The sequence below is a fragment of the Scyliorhinus torazame genome, chromosome 1 (assembly GCF_047496885.1).
Source record: "Scyliorhinus torazame isolate Kashiwa2021f chromosome 1, sScyTor2.1, whole genome shotgun sequence".
NCBI lineage: Eukaryota > Metazoa > Chordata > Chondrichthyes > Carcharhiniformes > Scyliorhinidae > Scyliorhinus > Scyliorhinus torazame.
In genome coordinates, this window is record NC_092707.1 from 336,326,505 (window position 1) to 336,352,339 (window position 25,835).

General features: G+C 47.4%; 1 protein-coding gene across 1 annotated transcript in view; it reads right to left on the bottom strand.

Moving 5' to 3' along the window:
* ush2a (Usher syndrome 2A (autosomal recessive, mild)) overlaps positions 1-25,835 on the bottom strand; it is a 1,730,413-nt gene that overhangs the window by 1,339,594 nt on the left and 364,984 nt on the right. Inside the window, exons 14-17 of the mRNA XM_072506478.1 lie at positions 20,869-21,052; positions 8,514-8,677; positions 6,717-6,875; positions 2,004-2,498 (exon numbers count right to left, since the gene is read on the bottom strand). Coding sequence (XP_072362579.1) covers positions 2,004-2,498; positions 6,717-6,875; positions 8,514-8,677; positions 20,869-21,052 — 1,002 coding nt within the window. The remainder of the gene's footprint in view (positions 1-2,003; positions 2,499-6,716; positions 6,876-8,513; positions 8,678-20,868; positions 21,053-25,835) is intronic.

The following is a 25,835-nucleotide window of genomic DNA, read 5'->3' on the forward strand; positions in this document are numbered from 1 at the left end:
AACACTCTGTCTCTTTACACAGGTGACAACTGTAGTGACAGTCAGGGTGTATATATCAGTTAGCACCTTCTACACGTGGCTCAGGGCTAGTCTGGTCTAGTTAGTTATAGTAAACACACTTAGATTAGTAGTGTCAAACCCACAGCGAACTGTGTGCACTGCTTAACAGTTCAATAAAGCGTACTGAACTAACATCAAAGTTTGGAGTCTACTTTCAAGTACAACTGCATCCAGTTGCAGTCCGTGTTACCCCAGGGTGATTAACATGACACATTTTTCTTGGAAAGCTTGACATATATTAAAGCCAGGCTTCATATAGGACAACTGATGAGCAGCAGTGCCACACAGGCCCCCGCTGTACCTCATCTTCGGGAGGGTAGGATGTAGCTAGAAGTGTGGGGAAGGAGGGGAGGGGAACTGAACCTGAAGGCAGTTAGCAGCAACCCACAGTAATTTTATGAAGACCAAAGGATCAATCCTGCTCCCAGACATATATTTCTTCCCAAAAGGTCTTTGGGCCTTTTTCTGCTCAGCCCATATTGGTTCCTTAAAGGACCACTGGTGAACCCACTCAACACCAACTACAACTGGCAAGACCTGTAATCAGAGTCCTACAATTGACATAGGAATCTATTCCAAATAAGCAGCCTTCCGATGGTAAGACGTTGGTGCACTGTTCGACCCTTTGCAAGCCCACCTGAGAATTGCAGCAGGTGGGCCTTCGATATCATTCCGGTGGCCTATTTATAACATGCCAACCCACCCCTCTAATTTGTCACTTCAGCAATAGAAGGGATGTGAGACTTCATTTTAGATCAAAGGAGTTTGTGATGCCAAAAATGGCAATTGCTAAAAACAAAATGTTTGTCTGTTCTATATTAATATACAGTTTAATATATATCTCCCTTCCTTCGCCTGGCTCCTTATTCTGTGCCAACTATGTCTCCCCTCATGCCACCTTTCATTCTCTGCCCGTACCCTCTCATTTCCCTTCACCTCAATATGTTTGCCCACCGTCTGCCATCTTGGTTCAATAATTGCCCCGCTTTCTAGGGTGGAACTCTGGCACAGTTGTTTGCACTGTTATCTCACAGCGCCAGGGATCCAGATTCAATTCCGGCCTTGATTGACTGTGGAGTTTGCACTTTCTCTCTGGTTTGTATGTGTTTCTTCCAGGTGCTCTGGTTTCCTCCCACAGTTCAAAGATGTGCAGGTTAGGTGGATTGGCCATGATAAAATTGTACCTTAGGGTCCAAAGATGTACAGGTTAAGTGGGGTTACAGGGACAGTGCAGGGGAATGGGCCATGGTATGGTGCTGTTTCAGAGCGCCGGTGAGATGCGATGGGCCGAATGGCCTCCTTCTGAACTGTAGGATTTCTATGGTTCTACGGTTCTAACCTTATTTGACTTGAAATGTGCCCTTTGGTCTTGACTTCATTAGGACATGGTCAAGACAAAATTAACAAGTATACGCAATATAGTTTAGAAGTTGAAGAAGCTGTACCAACTGTTAAAGTTTTAGCAATATCATTATAATTTAAAAGTACACATAGAAGGTTGAAATGGTTTCAGGAATACTGAAATTTGATGAAGGACTAGTTCAATTAAATATCAATATTAAAATTAATGTAAAGAGGGGCAGCATTGTAGCGCAGTGGTTAGCACTGCTGGCTCACTGTGCTGAGGATCTGGATTCGATCCCGGCCCCAAGTCACTGTCCGTGTGGAGTTTGCACATTCTCCCCGTGTCTGCATGGGTCTCACCCCCACAACCCAAAAAGATGTGCAGGTTAGGTGGATTGGCCACAATAAATTGCCCCTTAATTGGAAAAAACAATTGGGTACTCTAAATTTATTTTTTAAATTACATTTTAAAAATAATGTAAATAGTGGTTGCTGAGTAAAGTCAAGTTTTAATTCAGTAATTCAGGCATTTTTCGAAGTTAACAGGCTAATCTAATTCTAATACTCTCAGATATTGTAAGTTAAAAATGGTGTCTTACCATTAGGTTCTGCAGGAGCAATCCATTCAATAAAGAGCTCTGTGGAACTGACAGTTCTAATTATTGGGAGTCCTTGTCGTTCAGGTGGAGCCTGTTCAGTTATTTCCACAACAGGATTGCTTTCAATACAGCCCCCAGTAGTACAAGCCTGGATGGTGAAAGTGTATTTTGTAAATGGAGTCAAATCATTCAAAGTCACAAATGTTTGGAGGCCTTTATAATGGGCCTGAGCCACAGGATTGCCTGTTGTAGTAGATTTCAATATATATCTCTCAATAGGTCCCGAAGCATTTGATGGGGTTGTCCAGTTCAACAAAACTGATTGTGATCCAACAAATCCAACAAGACTCAAATGAAGCAACCCAGTCGGACGGCCAGTCTTTGTACGATAGCTAACGACACTGCTTCTTGTGCTACCATGACCATTACTTGCCAGAATATAATAAGAATAGGTTGTGTAAGGTGTCAAACCTGTATCACAGAAGCTTTTGAGACCTTTAAAAGAGGAAAGTTACATATTTGTTTACTCAAATAAATTGCTGTGAAAAAAATTCAACGTACATCAGGATTGTTAGAAATTATAGTTAACAGCTTTTTGTAGTATTTACATTCAAAAGATTAATCTCTTCATGTTTAATCTTAAGAATTAAGAATAAATTGCTGCACATCGGCCATGTTCTCTCTGTTCCAGATTCTAAGTGCTCCCGCCTGCGGGGAATCGGGACTGTGTCCTGCTGGTGCTAGGAGTGTCACCGATGGGATTCTCATGGCTTTACTATGCAAAAATATGCATAGCACCGAACACATCGGTTTCCCTGCAGTTACTGGGGTACGGCCACCATTTTGAACTGGCACCCCGATTCCAGCATCCAGGGATGCCCCCCCTCCCTCTCACAATGCAAATGTTGACTCCTCCCTTCTCCCTGGCTGGCAAGGGGAGCACTCCCAACCCCTCATCAAGGGGGGGAACATCCTCCCCCCCCCCTTCACCACTGGAAAAACAGGTCACCCCCACAACACCATGCGCGCATGAGGGTCCTGACGGTTGGGTGGGCTCAGGCTGCGGGTAAGGGTTGGAAATCGAGACCCTCCCCTGGATGGAGGTCCCGTGGTGGACTGCCCCTTCCAAACCTGGGCAACCGGTTAAAACTCTGAAGTGGCCTTCTCACTCTGAATGGCTCTGCTTGACAGCTGATGAGCAGACCAGGCAGTTCAGTGAAGAATCAAGTCAGGAGCACTTTCCCTTTCCTCACATCTGCTCCCTCACTCCTATGCTTTTGAAACTGGTACCAGAGCCTTTTTAGAAAGCCCACAATACTTGAAGAAGCTTGAAATCCTCTGAGATCTTTTGAAATTCATTAATTCAATTTCACAGGGCAATGCCAGGAGGAACAGGAGGTTTGTTTATTTATCTTTCCCTTCATTCTTGAAAATATCAGAAGTACCCTCCACTAATCCTAACCGCATTATTTATAAACATTCTTGTTATGATTGACAGCTGCTGACCACGTCAAAGCAACAAAGCGGATCACTTCCTCTTTTCTAAATGGAGAAAGCACTTAGCATTAGGAACAGAGAATCCCGGCCATCATGACTAGTTGTATAATGGTCACAATGATGACAATTATCAAACTAGTTTGATAAATTCATGACCATCCAATCAGCTGTTCAATCCCTGATATTAAATGAATGGTGAAATAGAAAGCACTGGTATTATTATTTGCCTTAATTTTGCAAGACTTGATTTAGAAAGAAATTTACATAAAGGACAAAATAATTACTTTCTGATCAGAGATCATCCACTTCGAAAATTATTTATTCACTTAGACTTGTTCTAACTATAAAGTACAGTGTAGAAATTACTTGGGGTGACATTATTATATGGATGCTTAATGTATGGGTAACAAAGCTCATTCTATGCAATTTTAACCACTATTCTATCCAAGTAAATTGGTTAACACCCTGCTAAAGTAACAACAAAAATAATTTGATATGAATGTGTTTAGCATTTTTAAGGTGCTGAGGTTATTCCCACCCTCATATCCACAGAGACTTCCAATGTCTCCTGAACAATTGAATTGGCTAACTATTCTTTATAAGATCATGTGATTTGAAACACAGTCTTCAATTTCACTGTCAATTATAATACTTCAAAAACACATTAGGGCTGAAATTGGTCTTTACCGCCTGTACCAAAGAAGCAATAACAAATTGGTAGCTCCTTTTACATCCCACCCAATTTTCTTTTCCATTTGAGTCAGTCAGGTGGTTGTGACCTGGGTTGCCAATTTGTTACCGGCTATTTGTGTCCCTGCCAAACACCACCACTGGGGACTACAGTAAGATTTGGTCAATAAAATATTCAACTCATCTTGGAAAGAAAGATATAAAACTCATTGCAAAAAGTGATTTGATGTTCAAGTCGAAGGGTCAGACACTTAAAGAACGGTCAACAGGGAGTTTGATCACTTGCTGGATGATCAAATGTATCATTTATTCCAATGTACTTATAACTAACGGGTGTATTGTTAACACGTATATTGTAATCAGTCTATTGTTTTGTTTAAACCTCAGATAGACATTTGTGTTTAATTTCAGCTTGAGTTGTCCCATTATCTCTCGGAATCCTCATGCCTGATCAGTAGTGTAACCTGTCAGGCATAGAAGGTTATATCTTACTATTGATGTAAAATTATTTGCCCATCAATTTTGTACATGTGTTTAGGAAGAAATTGGACTCAGTAACACCCCCTTTTTATGGTGCCTGGAGTGCTCTTGGGACTGAAAATGGCATTAGCGCACAACAGTTAATACCCGCCAGAGTTATGCAGATCAGGTAGATCATGACATCAATCAGCGTTAACATTAATTTGACGGCATCTCTTCCATTTTGGATTTCAACAAATCCGCCCACATTCTTTCTTAAACTTGCACAGCTGAACACATGTTAAGCAGGCTAAAGGACCCCACCCCACACACTGTATATGAAGGGAGCTTCATCTTGCACGTTTTAATACTGGTTGATTTCTTCAGCTGTTGCTACAATTTTACACATTTTTAATGTTTTCCATAGTGGATTTAAGATTCAAAAGTTTACAATGAGCAGTTTGACCATTGCTTAAGGACAATTTTTGAACCTCAAGGCTTCGGCACAACTAGGTGCTCCCAGACATGGTTGCACTTATAGGTCTTCCTTTTGGAATAGAGCATGACTGGGAAGATGTGCAGAAGCCACATCAAGCTGATAAAAGAGTTGGACGTGGAGCTGGAGAAGGGATGAGTAGAGGCCATGTCTGCTCAAGGTCTTTAGGGAGCATTCTCCTGCAGACCGCAATGACAATCCCAAATTTTGCAATGTCTGTGCTTCACTAAGCAAGTCCTCACTGGAATCTGCCAACTGACTGCTGCAGCACCAACTGTAACCTCCACGCATTAACCTCCATGGCTATTGTCTTTTAGTATATTTTGACCAGTTATCTGGAAGGCCGCCATCCTGCCGGCAGAGAAAGGGCATCCCTCCCCCTTTCCACCTCCTTCACACCACCTTCAGTGCAGCGTTAGAAAACTTGGATGCCTGCGAGTTAAATTCAACTCATCTGCTTCATCCACAATGCATCGCCCCTTTGAGAGGTGCCGGCTATCTTTAAAAAATGCGGACTAGTTTTAACCAGAGCAGGCTAGCTCTAAGGAATGCTGCTGATCCATGCAGCCAATCAGGAGCATTCAGGCTGGTTGTATGCAGAATTCATGCTAATGAGAAGGTAGCGTGAAGGTGCCTGGAGAATCACATTGCAACTCCTGAACCCATTTTTGGATCTATCCAATTTAGCCCCCACTAAATGCTTTTGAAATAAAATTGTATTAAAATAGTGGATAAAGGAACTTCATATGAATGTTTTATTTTGCAAGCTCAAATCACACTGTGCAATTTTACTCAATATGCTTTCTTAACTGTTGGGCAGTTATTTTGATCTAGAACATGAAGTGAGTAACATATCGGTGGTGCTTATTTACTTCAGTTTACCTTTAGCTTAGGAATGATACGTAGTGCTGAATATTCATCATGAGGGAATCTTAGTACTGTGTCCGGGAAAATCACTATTCATAGTCACATCACAGAAATGTAGGGAAAAAACATTTGCATAATATATTTCTTACTGGCATTGGGGTTGTGCAGCGCCAATCCATGACGCCCTCACTAAAACAGAACATTCACTCAATTCACCCAGTCCACTAAATTCCTAACCTTGGTTACATCTCCTTAAAGAACTTAATAGAGGTGAGCATCTTTCCCACAGGAAGGCAAGGAGAGCCATCCCCAACCCACTCTGACCAGCAGGTGGTTCAGAACACATAGATAAAAAACAGTGATAATAATCTGCTTGCCCTTTTAACAATGGACTGAATTCTTTAACTGCGCCCGCCGCAAAATAGCCACGGACGCGTGGAGACCATGTAAAGGTCGATTGACCTCGGGCGGGAATTTCCGGTCGTTGGGGTGCGCGGCCGAAGACTCCTGCCCCATGTGTTAGTATACAGACCAGTAATAGAATGTAATATGGGAAGAACAAAAGCAATTCAGTTCCTAAATTTTTTAAAAATTGCTTCCAATTATATAAGAACATTAATTTATGAAAATTATAACGAATGTCAAGATTTTCCACGACCTCATTGCTAAATAACTACTACTTTCAGAGAAAGAAAAAAGCTTACCAAATGGATACTTATCCTGAACTGTATGAATTTCTACTCCATCTCTGGACAACATATATGTGAGCTCATTCGTGTTTGGTGCGTCGGGTGGACTCCATGACAGATTAACAGCAGTAGAATTCAAAACGTGGGCTGTTGGCGGAGGTTGCTGAATTGGAGCTACATTAATGAAAATACAACTTTTAACATATTTTAAAATTAAGGAATTTGCACTTATCTAGCAACTCACAACCTGTGGATGTCCCAAAGCACTCTCCAGCCAATTAAGTGCTTTTAAAGTGTAGTCATTGCTGTCATGTAAGAAACATGGCAGCCAATATGCAATTTTGCACATTAAGGTCCCACAAGTAGCAATGGAAGAAATTGCCAATCATCTGTTTTAAATGTAGGTTGAGAGTCAAGAGACGGCGAGGACTCTGGGAGAACTCCCGTCCCGTTCTTTCAATTGCATTGTGGGATTTTTATCTTCATGTTCACTAGATAGGGCAGACCGAGCCCCCATTTAATGTTCAGGTGAAAGATGACACCTTCAAGTGCATCCTCCTCCTCAATACTACACAGAATTGACAGTGCTCAAGTCCCTGGAATGTAACTTGAATCTGCAATCTAAGGTGCAAGTGGAACATTTATTTTCTTTTGCTTTGCAAATTCAGATCATAATTATTGACCTGGAATTTGCTGAAAAATTACACATGGTATTATTAATGGGAAAATCAGTCAATTACTTGTGATGAGGAAGAGATAGCACATGGATTCCAAATCGCTGCAGCTCCTGAACAATTTGTGCCATGAAGTTTGCGAAAGTGGCACATCCTTACCTTTCTCATGAGTTTCATAAAGTTGCTGTATTTACATATGCATCGCCAATTAAACTTGCTGTTAAGTCTAGTTACTAATAGCACAAATAGTCTTTCAACAACATGATAATTGTTGATGACTGCCAATCAACCACTCTCGACCAAAAAGTGACATTGAAAAGTGTGGAATCTTATTTTTTTCAGGCAGTGAATTGTTGAATTTTAAATTTAAATTTTTCTTCTTACATTCCCTTTCTGCATTAATTCAATCTTTCTTTTTTTTTATTGGTCTTCCTGGGTCAGATTTGACATTTAATTCCGCCTTTTTTTTCTCGGCCTGCTAATTTCTCAATCCTTAAATCTCATTGTTTGAGGTGATGTGATACACTGTTGGTCCCTTTCTTCACTGAGGTCCCAGATGGCCTCTTCCCCTTGCACACACCATTATCAGCTTGCACTTCCCAAATTTTTTTTGTGCTGAATGACTCGGAGAAATGTTTAATCAACTGAGCCCATCACAAACTTCCCAACTCCTGCAAATTCCAGACCATTAATGTGTTGCCCTTATTAGTGAGGACATTTTATGACCAATTGCTGAGTTGCTCTTAACCATTGGCATTCATCCAATAACAACTTTCATTTATGCTGCACTGCCGACACAGAAAAACATTGCATACTGCATAGGTTGAGGCCATCGTCGCAAATGCATTTCGCCTACTGTGCTATCATTCACAAGCACAATCTATCTGTTTTGGTCATATTTGATACCTCAAACTGATGTATAACGTACATGGTAGGTTCATAAAATAAAACATTTTAAAAAAAACTGACTACACTGGTGTTAAAATGATTATGATGTACTAAAGTAGAGAAAAAAAATTCTTCAATTTTCCCCAGTCACTAGAATTTGCAATTTGAAATGGGACTGTCAAAAAAATGTCACCAGTGTCAATTTGTAAATACTTGTTATAAATTTGCTTGCAGAAAAATAATTACTTACTATTACTGCAGCCAAATGTGTTGTTCACATCCAAGTGGCTCATATTGTGGGCACATACATCACATTTTAAACCCGTTACAAACTGTTTACAGAAACATGCTCCATTTGTTTGGTGGCAAGTGGCATTAACACTGCCTGCAGGGTTACAATTGCACGGATGGCACCTGCAAGTACACAGAAAAAAGATACAATGATTCTCACCATGTCACATAAAAGACAATAAATAGTCCTTATAGCTTTACTGTAAAATCAGTTTATGTTTGATAACTTGATAGTACTTTGTCCGGTAACTTTAAAAAGATTAGGTGAAACTCTTCTTCAAAATTTTGTTTACCAATAAGACTAAGAACTATTGTTTAAGAAGATAATCAACCCATTATTCATTTTCAAAATTCCTAGGGCTGGTTTCACCATTTCTGAGACTAAGGGCGGGATTCTCCGATTGCCGACGCCAAAATCGCGTTCGGCCATCGACCGGAGAATCCATTTTAACGCCAGAATCGAGGGCAGCGCTGTTTTTCCAATGCTGCGTCCCCTCAAAAATGGCGCACTGGTGGAGTATGCCGCACGGCGTCGGGACGGCCTCAGGACGTCACCTGTGACTCTCCCCCGATTCTCCGCCCCGATGGACCAGCTTCACGATGGTGTCGGTCGCGTGTCCTCTCATTTTTCGGGGACATCGCGTGGCGGCTGCGGACTATGTCCAGCGCCGCCACAGTCGGGTGGGGAGACATTCTGCTGGCAGGGGGGGCTTCGGCTGGGGGACAGTAGGGGGTGGTACAGGGGTGGTCCGGGGGTGGAGAGGGGGTTACAGGGGGGCAGTTTTTGGCAGGCCGGGTCCGAGCGCAGCCGGCGCAGGCCGCCTCCATGCGCATGCACGGCACGACCCGGCAATTCTGCACCCATATCGGCAGCTACGTGGCGCGGCTGCTAGCCCCCCACCGGGCGGAGCATCGGTGCGGGGACGGCGCCGACATTTTGGTCGTAAGACCAGGCAGATCCTGCAGGCAAAGCCGCAGAATTGGAGAATCCAGCCCTAAGTGTTGTCTCCGGTGCAGGATTCGTGGAGTTCCACGACATCAAAACTGGCACCGCACCTGGAACGATTCTGCTCCTGCTGATGGGCTAGCATTAGTGCCACGTGGAACACAATCAGTTCCAATGAGAAACTATGCAAGATTCGCCGAATTTGCGATTGACACTCAAGAGGCAGACAAGCTGCAGCCGCATATACACACTTAATTCCCCAAACACACCATCCCAGCTAACAAGATGGCAGCAAGGAGCGCAGCTCCACGGTTCACCGAGGCCGAGTTGGAGACCCTCCAGGACGCGGTGGAGAAGAGGCAGATGACCCTGTATCCTGGCTGGGAAGGTAGATATCAGCCTCTTCCATTCGGCTTGCCTGGGCACGGTCAGCACCGTGGGCAACACCATCCGGACCGGCCAGCACTGCCGGAAAAAACTGCACGACCTCATCAGGGCAGCCAGGGTGACTAGGCAACACAGTGCCCCTGACACTAACCTGTCCCACACATCTGTAACCCAACCCCCCTCAACCCGGAGGGTGGCAGAACCCCCACACTGCACCACATGCCGGCACCCATACCAGCCACATGGCCGGGTGCTCTGGTCACTGAGGCCACAAGCTACCCACCCCCTGGGCTGCATGCGTCGGTTGGACTGTCTAACACTGTAATTTACTGTTTGCCCCCCCGCCCCCCCACCCCGCCCCACCCCGCCAGGAGAAGGCCACCAATAACCGCCGGAGGAGCCGGAGGGTGGAAGACAAGCGGCGTCAAGTTCCAACATGCCCGGAGGAGCAGGGAGGCCCTCATCCTCGCCCACTTCTTGTAGGATGAGGCTTTGTCTGTCAGCTCACCCCCTCCCCCTGCATATCCTGCTGATTCCCCTCCTTCTCCCCATTCCCCGTCTTTGCCCCCATTCCCCTCCTTCCTCCCCTCTGTTCCCTCCTTCTTTCCCCCCAATTTCCTGACCCTCCCAACTCTCCCCCCCCACCCCCCGACTCCCCTGATCCACTCTCCAGGGGTCTATATAACATCACCCCAGGGTGATGGGCCTGTGTCGGCACTGTCGGTGGACAAAATACATGGCAGGAGAGTGATAATAATTTGCTGTGAGGTTAGCTTTGGTGCTCCTCAGTTTGTGCCAAAGTCTGATTCCTGTTTTTTTAAACAATAATAATAATCTTTATTGTCACAAGTAGGCTTACATTAAAACTGCAATGAAGATACTGTGAAAAACCCCTCGTCGCCACATTCCAGCGCCTGTTCAGGTATACAGAGGGAGTATTCAGAATATCCAAATTACCTAACAGCAGGTCTCTTTGCTGACAACCCGGACACCCATCCCTGAATGGAGTCTGCATCGGAGGCGTTTGATCTTGGACCATTGTGCCTGAGGGGTGGGGGATGGAGGGACCGGAGGGCAACAGGGGATGTGGGTGTCGGCAGGCCCGCTGTGAAGTTTAACATGACAGTAACTGCGCATATATCAGGTGTAACATGTTTTAATAGTGAACATTGGACATTTCCATTCCCCCTCGCTACAGATTGAGACCAGCACCTCACCTCCCAGCCTCACAGTGCCCATTCAGTGATCCTCAATCTTCTTAATCTTACATGGTCTCGTGCTAAGTCTAGGTGTGTCCCCAGGATGCACATCAGAGGTAGAGGCAGCTTGCTGCTTTTGTGGCCATCCTGCAAAGGACGCTGGTAAATTTAGCCAGGTAAAGGACAAGCAATAGGACTATCCTGTCAATCACACTTCTTTACCAGACACAGCAGCACCTAAACTCCTTATTTGGTAAGCCTACATGCCCCCAACACTTGCAGGCATGGCAACTGAATGCCCACCCCAAAATCGATGTGGCAACCCCTGATTGGACTTGATCGATCAGGGTGATGGAGCCCTGATCAATTGATTGGCAATGACCCAGAGACCACCCAAAAGGGTGCAAAATCCCTGAAGGTAAAAGGTGCTGCACCACCTTAGAATCTCTCTCTGCAGCAGCAATGGAACAACGGCGATCTTCACCAGCCACCAGAAGGACGACCATCACGCTACCAACAGAAGGAAGACCAGTGCCAGAGCATTCTACCAGACCGAGGACCAAGCATCATGGAATACAGGAGTCAGCACGCAGATAAAGTCCAATATCTGTCTGGGTACTTGCTAGTCACTCAAAAGTTAAGTTAAGGTCTAGTATGAACTTTTAGTACTCTGTAGAATAATGTCTGTTGATGGGAGTGATTGATTAACTGTAACATTGTGTGAGTAAACACTGCTTGATTAATGTGGTAAACCACTGTAGTATATAATATGTGTATTGTGGTAAACGGCTACTGTATTACATGTAATGTGGTAAACCACTGCCCGATGGCTCCGCCTCCCTCGGACCCAGTATAAAGGTGGCTAGTCTCCACCTCTGACCCAGTTCGGGATCAGAGGCCAGAAGGCTTTCTGTTTAGTTTATTAAAGCCTCAGTTACGTTCACTACTCGTTTTGTGTTCATTGATGGCACATCTATTTAATAAACTAAACTTCTAAGATGAATTCATCGCTCAAGCCTAATCGCCTGGAGCTGGACCCACAGGCAGCCGACGCCACTGCAACATTCAAGCACTGGCTAAGCTGCTTCAAAGCATACTGCGGATCCTCCACCGAAGACTTCACCGACCTCCAAAAGAAGGAGTACCTCAACGCACTGGTAAGTCCGCAAGTTTTCCTTCTCATCAGGGACGCCCCCTCGTATACGGAGGCGATAATTCTGCTGAAGGGACAATATGTAAAGTCTGTAAACGAGGTGTGTGCTAGGCACCTTCTTGCCACGAGGGGACAACGCCCTGGGGAATCAATAGCAGAATTCTTGCGTGCCTTGCGGGTACTCGGCCGGAACTGTGATTGACAGGTGGTATCGGCTACCCAACACGCGGCGCTGTTGATCAGAGACGCCTATGTCGCAGGCATGAAATCGAACTACATCCGCCAGTGATTGCTAGAAGTGGGTACACTCGGCCTCCCAGAGACAGTGCAGCTCTCAAACTCGCTGGAGGTGGCCTTCCAGAACAAGGATTCCTGCACTTCCGACCACGCGGCACCCTCGTGGACGCCGCCATCATCCGACTCGAGTGCACCGCAAGCCTGTGTCACGCACCAGCCCGCCAACGCGGAAGCCCGAAGAGCTACCTTTGCGGCCAGAGTAAGCATCCCAGACAACGCTGCATGGAACGCGACTTGCAACGGGTGTGGGAGGAAGGGACACTTTGCGAACGCCTGCCAGGCCTGATCTCTCCCTAAAACCCCTAGGCCCAGCAGCGCTGCCTGCTGCCTGTCGGAGCCGCCCCCATGTGGGCCGCCATCTTGGGACCACTCCGCAACCTCCCGGGAGCCCTGCCCACCCGGTCATACTGGTCCCCGCCATCTCCGACCGGCCTACCCATCACCTTCCGAAGCTCGCCTCCATCACGCTCGACCAGTCCCAGCCTCATCACCTCACAAAATCTACGATGACCGTCCGGATCAACGGGCACGAGACGGCTTGCCTTTTCGATTCCGGGAGCACAGACAGCTTCATACACCCAAATATAGTAAGGCGCTGTTCCCTCACAATTTTACCCGCGACCCAGAAAGCCTCCCTGGCTTCCAGATCACATTCAGTAGAAATCCGGGGGTACTGTGTCGCGACCCTTACCGTATAAGGCGTAGAGTATACTAACTTTAAGCTCTACGTGCTTCCCCATCTCTGCGCTGCCCTATTACTGGGGCTCGACTTCCAGTGCCACCTCCAAAGCCTTACTTTAAAGTTCGGTGGACCCCCGCCCCCCTCACCGTCTGTAGCCTCGCGACCCCTATGGTCGCCCCACCCTCGCTCTTCACTAACCTCACCCCGGACTGTACGCCCGTCACTACTAGGAGCAGACGATACAGTGCCCGGGACAGGGCCTTTATCAAGTTGGAGGTCCAGCGACTCCTACGAGAGGGGATCATTGATGCTAGTACCAGCCCCTGGAGAGTCCAAGTGCTGGTCGTCAAGACTGGGGAGAAGCACCGGATGGTCATCGACTACAGTCAGACCATCAACCGGTACACGCAGCTCGTGCGTACCTCCTCCCCCGCATATCTGACATGGTCAACCAGATTGCGCAGTGTCGAGTCTTCCCCACAGTTGACTTGAGGTCCGCGTACCACCAGCTCCCTATCAGCTCAGAGGACCGCCAGTACACTGCCTTTGAGGCAGATGGCTGCCACTACCATTTCCTCAGGGTTCCCTTCGGCATCACCAATGGAGTCTCAGTCTTCCAACGAGAAATGGACCGAATGGTTGACCAATACGGGCTGAGGGCCATGTATCCGTATTGAGATAATGTCACCATCTGCAGCCATGACCAGCAGGACCATGCCGAAAACCTCCGGCACTTCCTCCACACCACCAAACTCCTGAACCTCACCTACAATAAGGAAAAATGCGTTTTCCACACAACCCGCCTAGCCATCCTTGACTACGTTATGGAAAACGGAGTCCTAGGGCCTGATCCCAACCGCATGTGCCCCCTCCTGGAAGTCCCCCTCCTCCACTGCCCCAAGGCCCCAAAGAGATGCCTGGGGTTCTTCTCTTACTATGCCCAGTGGGTCCCCAATTATGCAGACAAGGCCCGTCCACTTATTAAATCCACCATTTTTCCCCTGACGGCTGAGGCCCGCTTGGCCTTCAACCGCATCAAGGCAGATATTGCCAAAGCCGCGTACCCTCCATGCCTCTGAAATTCAACACTCCTCTGTCGAAAAGGAGGCCCAAGCCATTGTGGAAACTGTGCGACATTGGACGCATTACCTGGCCGGCAGGCGATTCACTCTCCTCATTGACCAACGGTCGGTTGCCTTCATGTTTAACAATACACAGCGGGGCAAAATCAAGAACGACAAGATTCTGAGGTGGAGGATCAAGCTCTCCACCTACAACTACGATATCTTGTATCGACCTGGGAAGCTCAATGAGCCCCCAGATGCCCTATCCCGCGGTACATGTGCCAGCGCACAAGTAGACCGACTTCGGGCCCTCCACAATGACCTGTCACCCGGGGGTCACCCATTTTGTCCACTTTATCAAGGCTCGCAACCTGCCTTACTCCATCGAGGAGGTCAGGACCATGACCAGGGACTGCCAGGTCTGCGCGGAGTGCATACCGCACTTCTATCGGCCAGACAGGGCACACCTGGTAAAGGCCTCTCGCCCCTTTGAGTGCCTCAGCATCGACTTCAAAGGGCCCCTCCCCTCCACTGACTATAACGTGTACTTCCTCAACATTGTAGACGAATACTCAAGATTCCCCTTCGCCATCCCATGCCCTGACATGACCTCTGCCACCGTCGTTAAGGCCCTGCACAGTCTTTTCATCTTGTTTGGGTTCCCCACCTACATCCATAGCGATCGGGGTTCCTCCTTCATGAGTGACGAGTTGCGTCGGTTCTTGCTTAGCAAGGGCATCGTCTCCAGCAGGACGACCAGCTACAACCCCCGGGGCAACGGACAGGTGGAGGGAGAGAACGTGACGGTCTGGAAGGCCGTCCTCCTGGCCTACGGTCTAGACGTCTCCCAGTCTCCCGCTGGCAGGTGGTCCTCTCCGATGCGCTCCACTCCATCTGGTTGCTCCTGTGCACTGGCCCCAATGAGACCCCTCACGAACGTATGTTTGCCTTCCCCAGGAAGTCCCCCCTCCGGGGTCTCGCTCCCGTCCTGGCTGCCAGTTCCAGGGCCCGTCCTCCTCCGGAAGCATGCGAGGAGTCATAAATCAGATCCCGTCGAGAAGGTCCTGCTCCTCCATGCCAATCCACAATATGCCTACGTGGCACATCATGACGGGCGACAGGGCACAGTTTCCCTCTGGGATTTGGCACCTGCAGGTTCCCCAGCGACCATCACCACCACCCCAGGCCCTACACCGTTTCCCTCCACCACTACCCAGCTACTTCAAGAACTGGCACCCGCAGGCCCACCGGCGACCATCACCACCACCCCTGCCCAAGCATCGCCCCCTCCACCGATTCAACTACTGGGTGAAGAAGAGGACAACACGCTCCCGGACGCGCAAGTCTCGACACCGGTGCCCACACCACAGCCGGGACTGAGGCGATCACGGCAGAAGGTCAAGGCCCCCGACAGACTTGATCTTTAAGTCCACTTCACCCCCGCTGGACGCTTTTTTTTAACAGGGGGTGAATGTGGTAAACCACTGTAGTATATAATATATGTATTGTGGTAAACGGCTACTGTATTACATGTAATGTGGTAAACCACTGCCCGATGGCTCCGCCTCCCCTCGGACCCGGTATAAAGGTGGTTGGTCTCTGCCTCTGATCCAGTTCGGGATCAGAGGCCAGGATTCTTTCTGTTCAGTTTAGTTTATTAAAGGCTCAGTTACGTTCACTACTCGTTTTGTGTTAATTGATGGCACATCAATTAAACAAAGTCGACTCGCAGTCACTTGTTCACTGCATACAGGTTAAAGACACACTGTGCGCAACACTTTATGCACTCTGAGGCCTTTGATGCTCTTGGCCTAGAGCAGGAGGGCACCGGTCGACTTACCGGTGTCACTGGCATCGCCGTGCCACCCTGTTCTGTCCGCTGTCTTTGAAATGTGCTGATGTCAGGAAGGAGGGATTCGGAAGAACTGGAGACCGCCTTGGTGGCGGCCCCGTGTTGGCCTCCAGCACTTCCTCCTCCCTGATGGTGCCCGTAGGGCCCTGGGGGACTCCATGGGATGAGGAGGCAGCTGGAGTGAGCTCCGGAGGCCTCTGCGTCATCTGGCCCTGTCAGTCCTGGAGTCTCCCCATTGCCTGCACTATGGTGTCTATACCCTCAGCAATGCTCCTCAGTAACTGGGCCACGCTCTGCATTGCCCCGCAATTGTTCACCTACATCCCTCAGTGACTGGGACATGCTCCGCAGCCTTCAGCAATGTCCACCTGCGTATGGGATATGTTCCTTCATTGGCTGGGATATGATGTTGAAGCCCTCAACCATGGTCATCACAGACTGAGCCATGCCTTGGACACCACTACTCTAGATGCTGACCTCGTGCTGCATGATTTCCACTGCGGTCATCACCCAAGCAGAGTTGGCCTTGGTGCCACACATTGCTGGCATAATCTCCTGCGCCCAAAGCCTTTGTAACTCCTCCAATCGACTATGCAATCGCAGAAATGTCGCTGACATCCCCTCCTGAATCGCACGGCTGTGTCCTAGCATCTGGATCAGCTCTGGGATAAACTTGTCCAGAGGCTCAGCATTTGACTGGGACTCAGCAGAGTCCTGGAATCCAATAAACCTCCGATTGCTGACTGTCAAGGATGTTTCTTCCTCCACCTGATGTGCTTTAACAATTGTGTGGTGCTCACCAGATTGTGCCTCAGATGCCTGTCTTCTAATGTCGCCCACCGAGGTATGTCTCTGGAACATAGGAACATAGGAAATTGGAGCAGAGTGGTTAGCATTGCTGCTTCACAACTTCAGGGACCTGGGTTCAATTCCGGCCTTGGATCACAGTCTGTGCGGAGTCTGCACTTTCTCCCCGTCTCTTCGTGGGTTTCATCTTGGTGCTCTGGTTTCCTCCCACAGTCCAAAGATATGCGGGTTCGAATCATAGATTGCTCCAACAATTGCGGGGCACGTTTCCAAACGTTCAATGTCAGGAACTTCATTTGTATATATTACCATGTAATTATCAGGCCCATGCACTGTAATCATTTCCCCACCATCAAAAATCCATCCACCCTCAGGTTCATCTTAGAGGCCTAAACGTGTTGTGAACAGCAGACTGCCTCAAGATCAAGGCACCTTGGCTGCTGCCGAAATAGCAGGCATTCACTGATATAATGGTTTGTGCATGGTTGCGCACCAATTATATATTGATTTAATTCAGTCATGTGGCTCATGTACCTCAGAACCACTCACTTGGCTTCCTGAACCATTAGTAATCCCATTACCCTGGCAAAGCCATGTGCTCTCTCATCCTGATTTTTCATGCTTAGACAGAAGATGATGTAATCACATATAAGGCTTCACATCTCATTCCAAATGCAGTGATGGATGGCGTACTGGGAGTTGATCTCCATGTTACCCACTCCCACCTGGAGTGATTTTGGCCCATATAAGTTTAATATGACTGTAATATTTAAGACTCCTGGCGTGTTGTCCTTGCCTTGGTGTGAGGTTGCAGATCCTCTTGAAGGAGGTGGCATAGAAATACGATCAACTCGTTGTTGAATTTGAGTCACCTCAGGCATTACTCCTGGGTGAAGTATTGGTACAAGAAATTGCTTCAGAAAACATTTGGTGGAGTCTTCTTCGGAGAGAGCACCTCCTTTTCCGTCTTCACAGAACGTCTCTCTGTAACCCTTGGTCTCAGTTGGATTCCGACCCAACGGCACTAAAATTAGAGCCCCATACTATTGAAGTGTGTGTTTATAGATTACCAAATCCTCTGTCCTCCCTCAATGGTTGCACCAGCTCACCATTGGACTTTCATACACAAGTCACAGTACGGTCACAAACTTTGCCACAACAGAAATAAATCAAAAGCACTTTGCCTGCAAACCCTTTACATGGCTTTTAAATAGTGCCAGTGTGGCTGGGCTTCCCCATGCAATTGAACAAAACTGAGTGATTAGCACAGGCGTTCAATGGTTATATATGGTCTAAGTTATGAAACCTGCATCAAAGCAGCAAGAATGCCTGACTGATATCATTATGAGAGCTCTCCTGATGCTCTTGGTGTATATAAAACATCCCTTTACTCAGCCCCATCCCAGCTTGGGTTACCCGCTGACAGTGTTGGAAGTGACCAATGTAGCCATCTGGGATGGCCACTTACAAAGGGAAACATGGCCACTTGCAAAGAATCACGGGAAATATGGCCAATGCAGGATCCAGACAAACTCAGAGCTTAAGTGTATATTGGCCACTAGATAACCAGACACTACTGAAACCCCCAGCTGATTTGCATTCTGATGGCCCATTTCCCCAGAACAAAAGACTTGTACTCGGGTATCAGATACAGATCCAGACTCATCGGCGCCACTCCCTTCACACAGGAAGCCCAAACAGCCATGGTCAATGACCGCTCAGGACACGCCCAACCATCAAGGCACCCGCCCCTTTATTGGCTAAAATCGAAGGCAGTAATCGAAGCCTGCCGAATTATTGGGTCCAAAGCTAAGGACCACCCAAAAGAGCGCGAAACCCCCAAAGGATAAAAAGAGACACTGCCATGTGTTCGGTCTCTTTAGGCCCCGGCGCACCGGCACAATCTTGGCCCCAGCTTGTGCCCAAAACCAATTGCAGCACCACGACCAGAAGCAAGTTCAAGACCAACGATTGCTACCAGACGGATGAGCCCAGCAGAAACGAAATCACTACTCCAGACCCAGCCACACAAGGTCCGAAAAAAGGCCTTGTTCCTCTGCATAAAGCCGGGTGCCCGAAGTTAAGTACAGGTTGTTGTAGTGTTAGGTGTAATTTAGTTTGTCGTGTTTTATTTTGCATGTCGAAGTAATTCTTGTGTGTAAGTAAACTATCATTGAACTTGAACTAACTAACTGGTTGTTGGGTCTTTGATCGATATCCGGCGAAACCTTGTGGTGGTATCATTTGATACCTGGCGACTCTGAAAAGCAATATCATCATTAATAATTGTCATATTAGTATCCAATTAAAAGGAGCAACATTATTGGCGTCTCCGGTGCAAATTGGCAACACCAACAGCATGAATAATGCCAATTTCTACCTTCAGGGCTTCCATAGCATCAGCACTAGTGACATTATGGAGCCCAAATTTGCTACTATAGGCTTTGAGCCATATCATCCATGTTTGAATAGCAGAGCAGACTCTATGGGCCAAATGACCCAATTCTGCTCCTATGTCTTATGGTCTTATACAATATTGGTATATGTTAACTAAATCTTGACATCTAAAATGTACTACAGAGCCTGTCCGTATTTTTTTCCCTAAATGATGATATCTAAAATTACGATGAAATCTGTAGCTAGCTAGATATTTATTATATATGCTAATTTTCTGTGATGTTGGTAATGGATTGCTAAATTATTGGCATAGTGAAACATCGGAAAAATGTGAATGATTTTTCTGTGGTTAAAAGGGACCTTCAAACTGCTCAACATTGTTTCTGTAATTATTTTTAATGACAAATGATCTGTAATATTAAAACAAAGAAATCTGATTACATTTACTCTCTAGGTGAAGAAAATCATCCACAGTAATCAGTTTAAATAGTTCATTTTTCATTCTTATGGGATTGATTCACTTTCCAAATGGATGGTAAACTTGAACATATTAGTTATTTGTGAAGTTCTCCACCATTTCATCGCAGCAATCAGTTATTAACATGCTGTTACGAAGAAACAAGAGGTCTAACCAGGCAATACATTTTGGTGACAGTATGACACTGGATATTATGTATACTGACCAGAAAAAGACAAAACATTGAAGTCCCCAATTTGTGTTCCCACATTAAAAAATAATAGGGATGCCCAGTGGTTTATTCAATAGTCTATTGCCCAAGGCAATGTACTGTGTTACAATGACACCCTGTTGCTTTAAATTTGAGTTTATTCCTATATTGAAAAAAAATTGCTTCAACGTGAAAATACTTAAACAAAAGAGGACGATTTAAATGGAAGTACAAATAAAAAATTAAACCTGAATTTCAAAGTTTAAGACCATAAAGCATATTTTAGGCAAGCCAAGTGTCCACTTTCCTGTTCAAAAAGGCAAGAGGCAGTACAAATATGTCAATCAGGGTTATAATCCATTTGACAGATTATGTTCCACAAATGCGAGGCCAGTTACTTTTTAAAAATAAATTTCGAGTATCCAATTATTTTTTTCCAATTAAGGGGCAATTTAGCATTTCCAATCCACCTACTCTGCACATCTTTCGGTTGTGGGGGTGAGACCCACCCATATTTGGGGAGAATGTCAAATTCCACACGGACAGTGACCCGGGGCCGGGGTCCTCAGCACCGTGAGTACTAGGCCAGTTATACAAAATTTTGAGCAGTTGAAGCAGTGCTCCTCAAAGATCCATTCTCACCCCCCGCCCACCCCTCCATAGGTCTGACCTGCCAGCTGGTTCCTTGCAGAAACCAGACGATTTCCAGCCTGCTAAAATCAGCAAAAATGCAGGGCCATATATTTGTCCATTTTGAGCCAAAGTTAATCATTAGCCGCATAGATTTTTTTCCCCTCATCACTCCACAGAATCCCAATGTATGCACAACTGAAAAATATAACTCAAATGAACAACAACTTGCCTTCCACTTCCAGGATTAAAATCAAAATAACGTGCCTTGCAGTGGTCACAGCGTCTCCCAGTCACTGAAGGGTCTCGGCAAACACATTGTCCTGTGACACCATCACATATCTGATGTATTGATCCTATTGGATGGCACTCACATGGCAAACAACCACTGGAATTAACCAAGGGAAGCATAAAACCTGAAAATGCATCATGTAAATTATTTATAAACAGACAAGACTTTAGCACGCGTATGCAATAGATAGCAAGACAGATGATTTTCTGAAAAATTATAAAATAATTGATATTGAAGGTGTACATATGGACCATTAACCCACCTAAATGCATGTAGTAAAATCTACTTTTATCTTAATATTACTTATGGGGATGAATGTACCAACAGACTGTGCCATAAGATGCCAGGCTAAGGATCACATACATGACTCCTCACAATTGCCACTTCTGGGGCGTCATTCTCCGACCCCCCGCGGGTCGGAGAATGGCTGTTGGCCGCCGTGAATCCCGCCCCCGCCCACGCCAAAGTCTCCGGTACCGGAGATTGGGCGGGGGCGGGAATCGGGCCGCGCCGGTTGGCAGGACCCCCTGCTGGATTCTCCGGCCCGGATGGGCCGAAGCCCCGCCCAGAAATTGCCTGTCCCGCCGGCGTAAATCAAACCTGGTATTTACCGGCAGGACCAGGCGGCGTGGGCGGGCTCCGGGGTCCTGGGGGGGGGGCGCGGGGCGATCTGACCCGGGGATGCCCCCTCAGTGGCCTGGCCCGCGATCGGGGCCCACCGATCCGCGGGCGGGCCTGTGTCGTGGGGGCACTCTTTCCCTTCCGCTTCCGCTACGGCCTCCACCATGGCGGAGGCAGAAGAGACTCTCCCCACTGCGCATGCGCGGGAAACTGACAGCGGCCGCTGACGCTCCCGCGCATGCACCGCATTTCCGCGCCAGCTGGCAGGGCAACAAATGCCATTTCCGCCAGCTGGCGGGGCGGAAATCCCTCCGGCGTCGGCCTAGCCCCTCAATGTTGGGGCTAGGCCGCCAAAGATGCGGAGCATTCCGCACCTTTGGGCCGGCGCGATGCCCGTCTGATTGGCGCCGTGTTTGGCACCAGTCGGCGGACATCGCGCCTTTGGGGGAGAATTTTGCCCCTGATCACTACCAGGAGATACTTAGAGCTGGGATTCTCCATCCTGGTTTTCGCCGCCACCGCTGCCAGCAAGAACGGAGAATTTGGCTCTCAACAAAAGCGCCATTCACTGCAGCGCGACCGGAGAATCCTGCTGCCGCAAACGGACAGGGAATTCCGGCCTAGTTTTCAGCCAGGCATCTCTGCGTACACCGGTCAGAACACCAGTGGATCATTCGCCTCAGCCCATTTTCATGTATTCACCAATTATATAGCAATATTGAGCAAGGTCTGAGAAATCACTTGTTCGCTTAGTTGGCTATTAAATAATGCTTTACGCATAGGATAACTCAACAGATGGAATAAACAAATGCAAAAGAAGTGGGGGCATCAAATCCTTTGTTTTGAGTGTTTCTGATATGCTTGCAAAACTTTATTGAATAATTATAATCAGTTTTGAACATTATTTATTTTATATGTACAGAATCTAAAGAATGATCAGATGGTTGCCTCGATGAACCGTATAGCAGGATTACAAGCAAAGGAATCGCCACTTGGTATCTACAGGCTAATTCTTCGGTAATATTAATGGGAAAACGCTTAATGCGCTCATCCATCATTATTCCTTCTGCTATTGTTACAGAGGTATCAATGGTTTTAAAATCAAAAGTAACTTCCAGTCTTATATGTGTTAATATTATACTAATAATATAATATATGGTTATTTAGATTTTCTTTAAAAATATACTTTATGACCATTTCATAACGTTGCATTTTCGGTTACAAATATCCAGTTCCTCTATGCTGGAACACATTGGCCGGGATTCTCCGATCCCGCAGCGGGGGGCGGGGGGGGGGGGGCGCGAATCGCACTCCGACGCCGGGCCACGATTCTTCGGCGACGAATCTATCACACCCGCGCCCCCCCCGACAATTCACCGCGCCATGATGGGCCGAGTGCCCGCCGTGTTCGGCCAAGTCCCGCCGGCATGGGGTATGTATAGTCTCACCTGGCGGGACCTCAGAGTTCTGGCTGCGTGGGCTGTCCTGGTGGGGGGTGCAGGGGGTCCAACTCCTAGGGGGCCTCCACTGTGGCCTTCCCCGCGGTCGGGGCCTACCGATCGGCGGGCGGGCTAATTCCGTGGGGGGCCTATGTTCCTCTGCGCCGGGCCCCTGTAGGGCACGGCCATATTGCCCGGGGGCCGGCGCGGAGACAGGAACCCACACGTATACGTGACCTCACGCTGGCCATAGCGCCGGCCCCCGGCGATTCTCCCACCCGGCGGGGGGTCGGAGAATGTCGCCCCAGTTTCCTTCCACAAGTCCAGAAAGATGGGGGGCGGGATTCTCCGCCGATGGGATTTTCCGTTTTGCCGGCGCCCGGGGGTTTCCCGATGGTATGTGGCTGCCCCACAGTGGGAAACCCAATTGACCGGCCGGCGTAACAGAGAATCCCGCCGGCGGGTTGAGGCTCAAAAGCGGCGTCGCGGGGCGGAGAATCCAGGGGTGAAATTCTCCGGTATCGGCGCGATGTCCGCCGACCGGCGCCCAAAACGGCGCAAATCAGTCGGGCATCGCGCTGCCCCAAAGATGCGGAATCCTCCGCATCTTGGGGGGCTGACCCCCAACCATAAGGGGCTAGGCCCGCGCCGGACTAATTTCCGCCCCCCCAGCTGGCGGAAAAGGCCTTTGGTGCCCCGCCAGCTGGCACGGAAATGACATCTTCGGGCGGCGCATGCGCAGGAGCGTTAGCGGCCGCTCACGGCATCCCCGCGCATGCGCTGTGGAGGGAGTCTCTTCCGCCTCCGCCATGGTGGAGACCGTGGAGAAGGCGGAAGGAATAGAGTGCCCCCACGGCACAGGCCCGCCTGCGGATTGGTGGGCTCCGATCGCGGGCCAGGCCACGGTGGGGGCACCCCCCGGGGATCAGATCGTCCCGCGCCTCCCCCAGGACCCCGGAGCCCGCCCGCGCCGCCTTGTCCCGCCGGTAAGGTAGGTGGTTTAATCTACACCGGCGGGACAGGCATTCTAGCAGCGGGACGTCGGCCCATCTGGGCCGGAGAATCGTGGGGGGGGGGCCCGCCAACTGGCGCGGCGCGATTCCCGCCCCCGCTGAATATCCGGTGCCGGAGAATTCGGCTACCGGTGGGAGCGGGATTCACGCCAGCCCCCGGCGATTCTCCGACCCGGCGAGGGGTCGGAGAATCTTGCCCCAGATGCTATTAGGTAATTTGGACATTCTGAATTCTCCCTCTGTGTATCCGAACAGGCGCTGGAATGTGGCGACAAGGGGCTTTTCACACTAACTTCATTGTAATGTTAATGTAAGCCTACTTGTGATAATAAAGATTATTATTATTATTAAAAGCTAACTCTTAAATAGTGTGACTACATATACATTCATTGATTCATTTTTCAGTATTTGCTTTTTGATTTTAAAAAAATCTCTAACATATGCAATTAATGTAGCAGTACTTCAAATATTACAGAATAGGTGGGATTCTTTGCAAGCTACAATTGTTTTCAAATTAACTGGTTTATTCAGATAACAGTGTTTAGATAATACATTTAAATAAATGAGTCAGAATTAGAGATCAGAAAGAGTTCAAAATTACATAATGGGGAAATAATAAAAAAAATGTTTTTATGCCATGATTATACTGACCGAATAAGCTGTAAAATAAAACCACAAAATTTTATTCAGAGTCAAGTTGTCATTTATTTTATCAGCAGGATAGGACCTAAATTAAATTCCAACTAATTTAACAGTGATAAATACAAACCAATTATGCCTTGGGAATTAAATATTGTCTCGATGAAATTTTAAGGAATAGACAATTAACCACACATTCTGTCAGATCAATGAAATTATCATTTTGTGAAGAATTACTATATTAGTCATTATTGCAGCAATTTTTACTGGTGAGCTATTATTTAACTCTTATCTATATAAATTACATTTTAAATTCAATCATATAAAACAGAAAATTGTTTTACATATTACCATGGTATCAGACTGCAGATTGGAGAAAGGTGATTCTTGCTGCTGGACCATTGCTGCCCATTAAATGCATACTCTTTTTTTCAGGGAATTACGATAGCTACAGTGGAATACCATTAATTCTAATGCCACTGTGCCGATTAATAATGCAACTGGGAGTGTTAAATTTGGAGTTTGGAAAGAACACTTTCATGCGCTATAAGATTGGCCCTCTTAGCAAACCCGTAAATAAGGCCCGAGCTATTTGCTCACCGGGCAAGATTCATGTTGCAATAAGTTGCATCAAAGCCATCCTGCTGGATAATGGCTGCCCTGATCAGATCATCACTCATTGTGTATCGCGCAAACTCATGGGTGGGCCTAAGGCCAACACCTTTGGTCCTGAAAAGTGCCCAGTCTACCTCGCAATACCCTGGAAGGGCAAGGTGTCTCAAAAATTTGAGCATCAGATGTAACTAGCTATAACACGCTGTACTATACAGTAGCAATAAGAGTGGTATTCTCCATTAACAGGATGCTGCCATCAATCCAAAATGATGTTCTGTCTTTCCCACAAATGAACACTGTAGTCTGTGAATTTCAGTGCAAGTGTTATGCCAGGTTTATAAACTGTGCAGGCAGAATTTTCACAAAATTTGGCCAAGGGTGAGTCTCAGTGCGGAAACAGGTCTAAATCCCGCCAGCCCCAGCGGCACGACCCGGACCGCAATTTTTAAGGACTTGTGAAATAAAGATTCCCTATTTTAAAAATGCTGCACCTGTGGCACTAAGTATCTGATTTGCCTGCCCCTGGGATCATCTATCAAGGGGGCACTGCATTTAAACAGCTCCACAGCAGTTGCACACA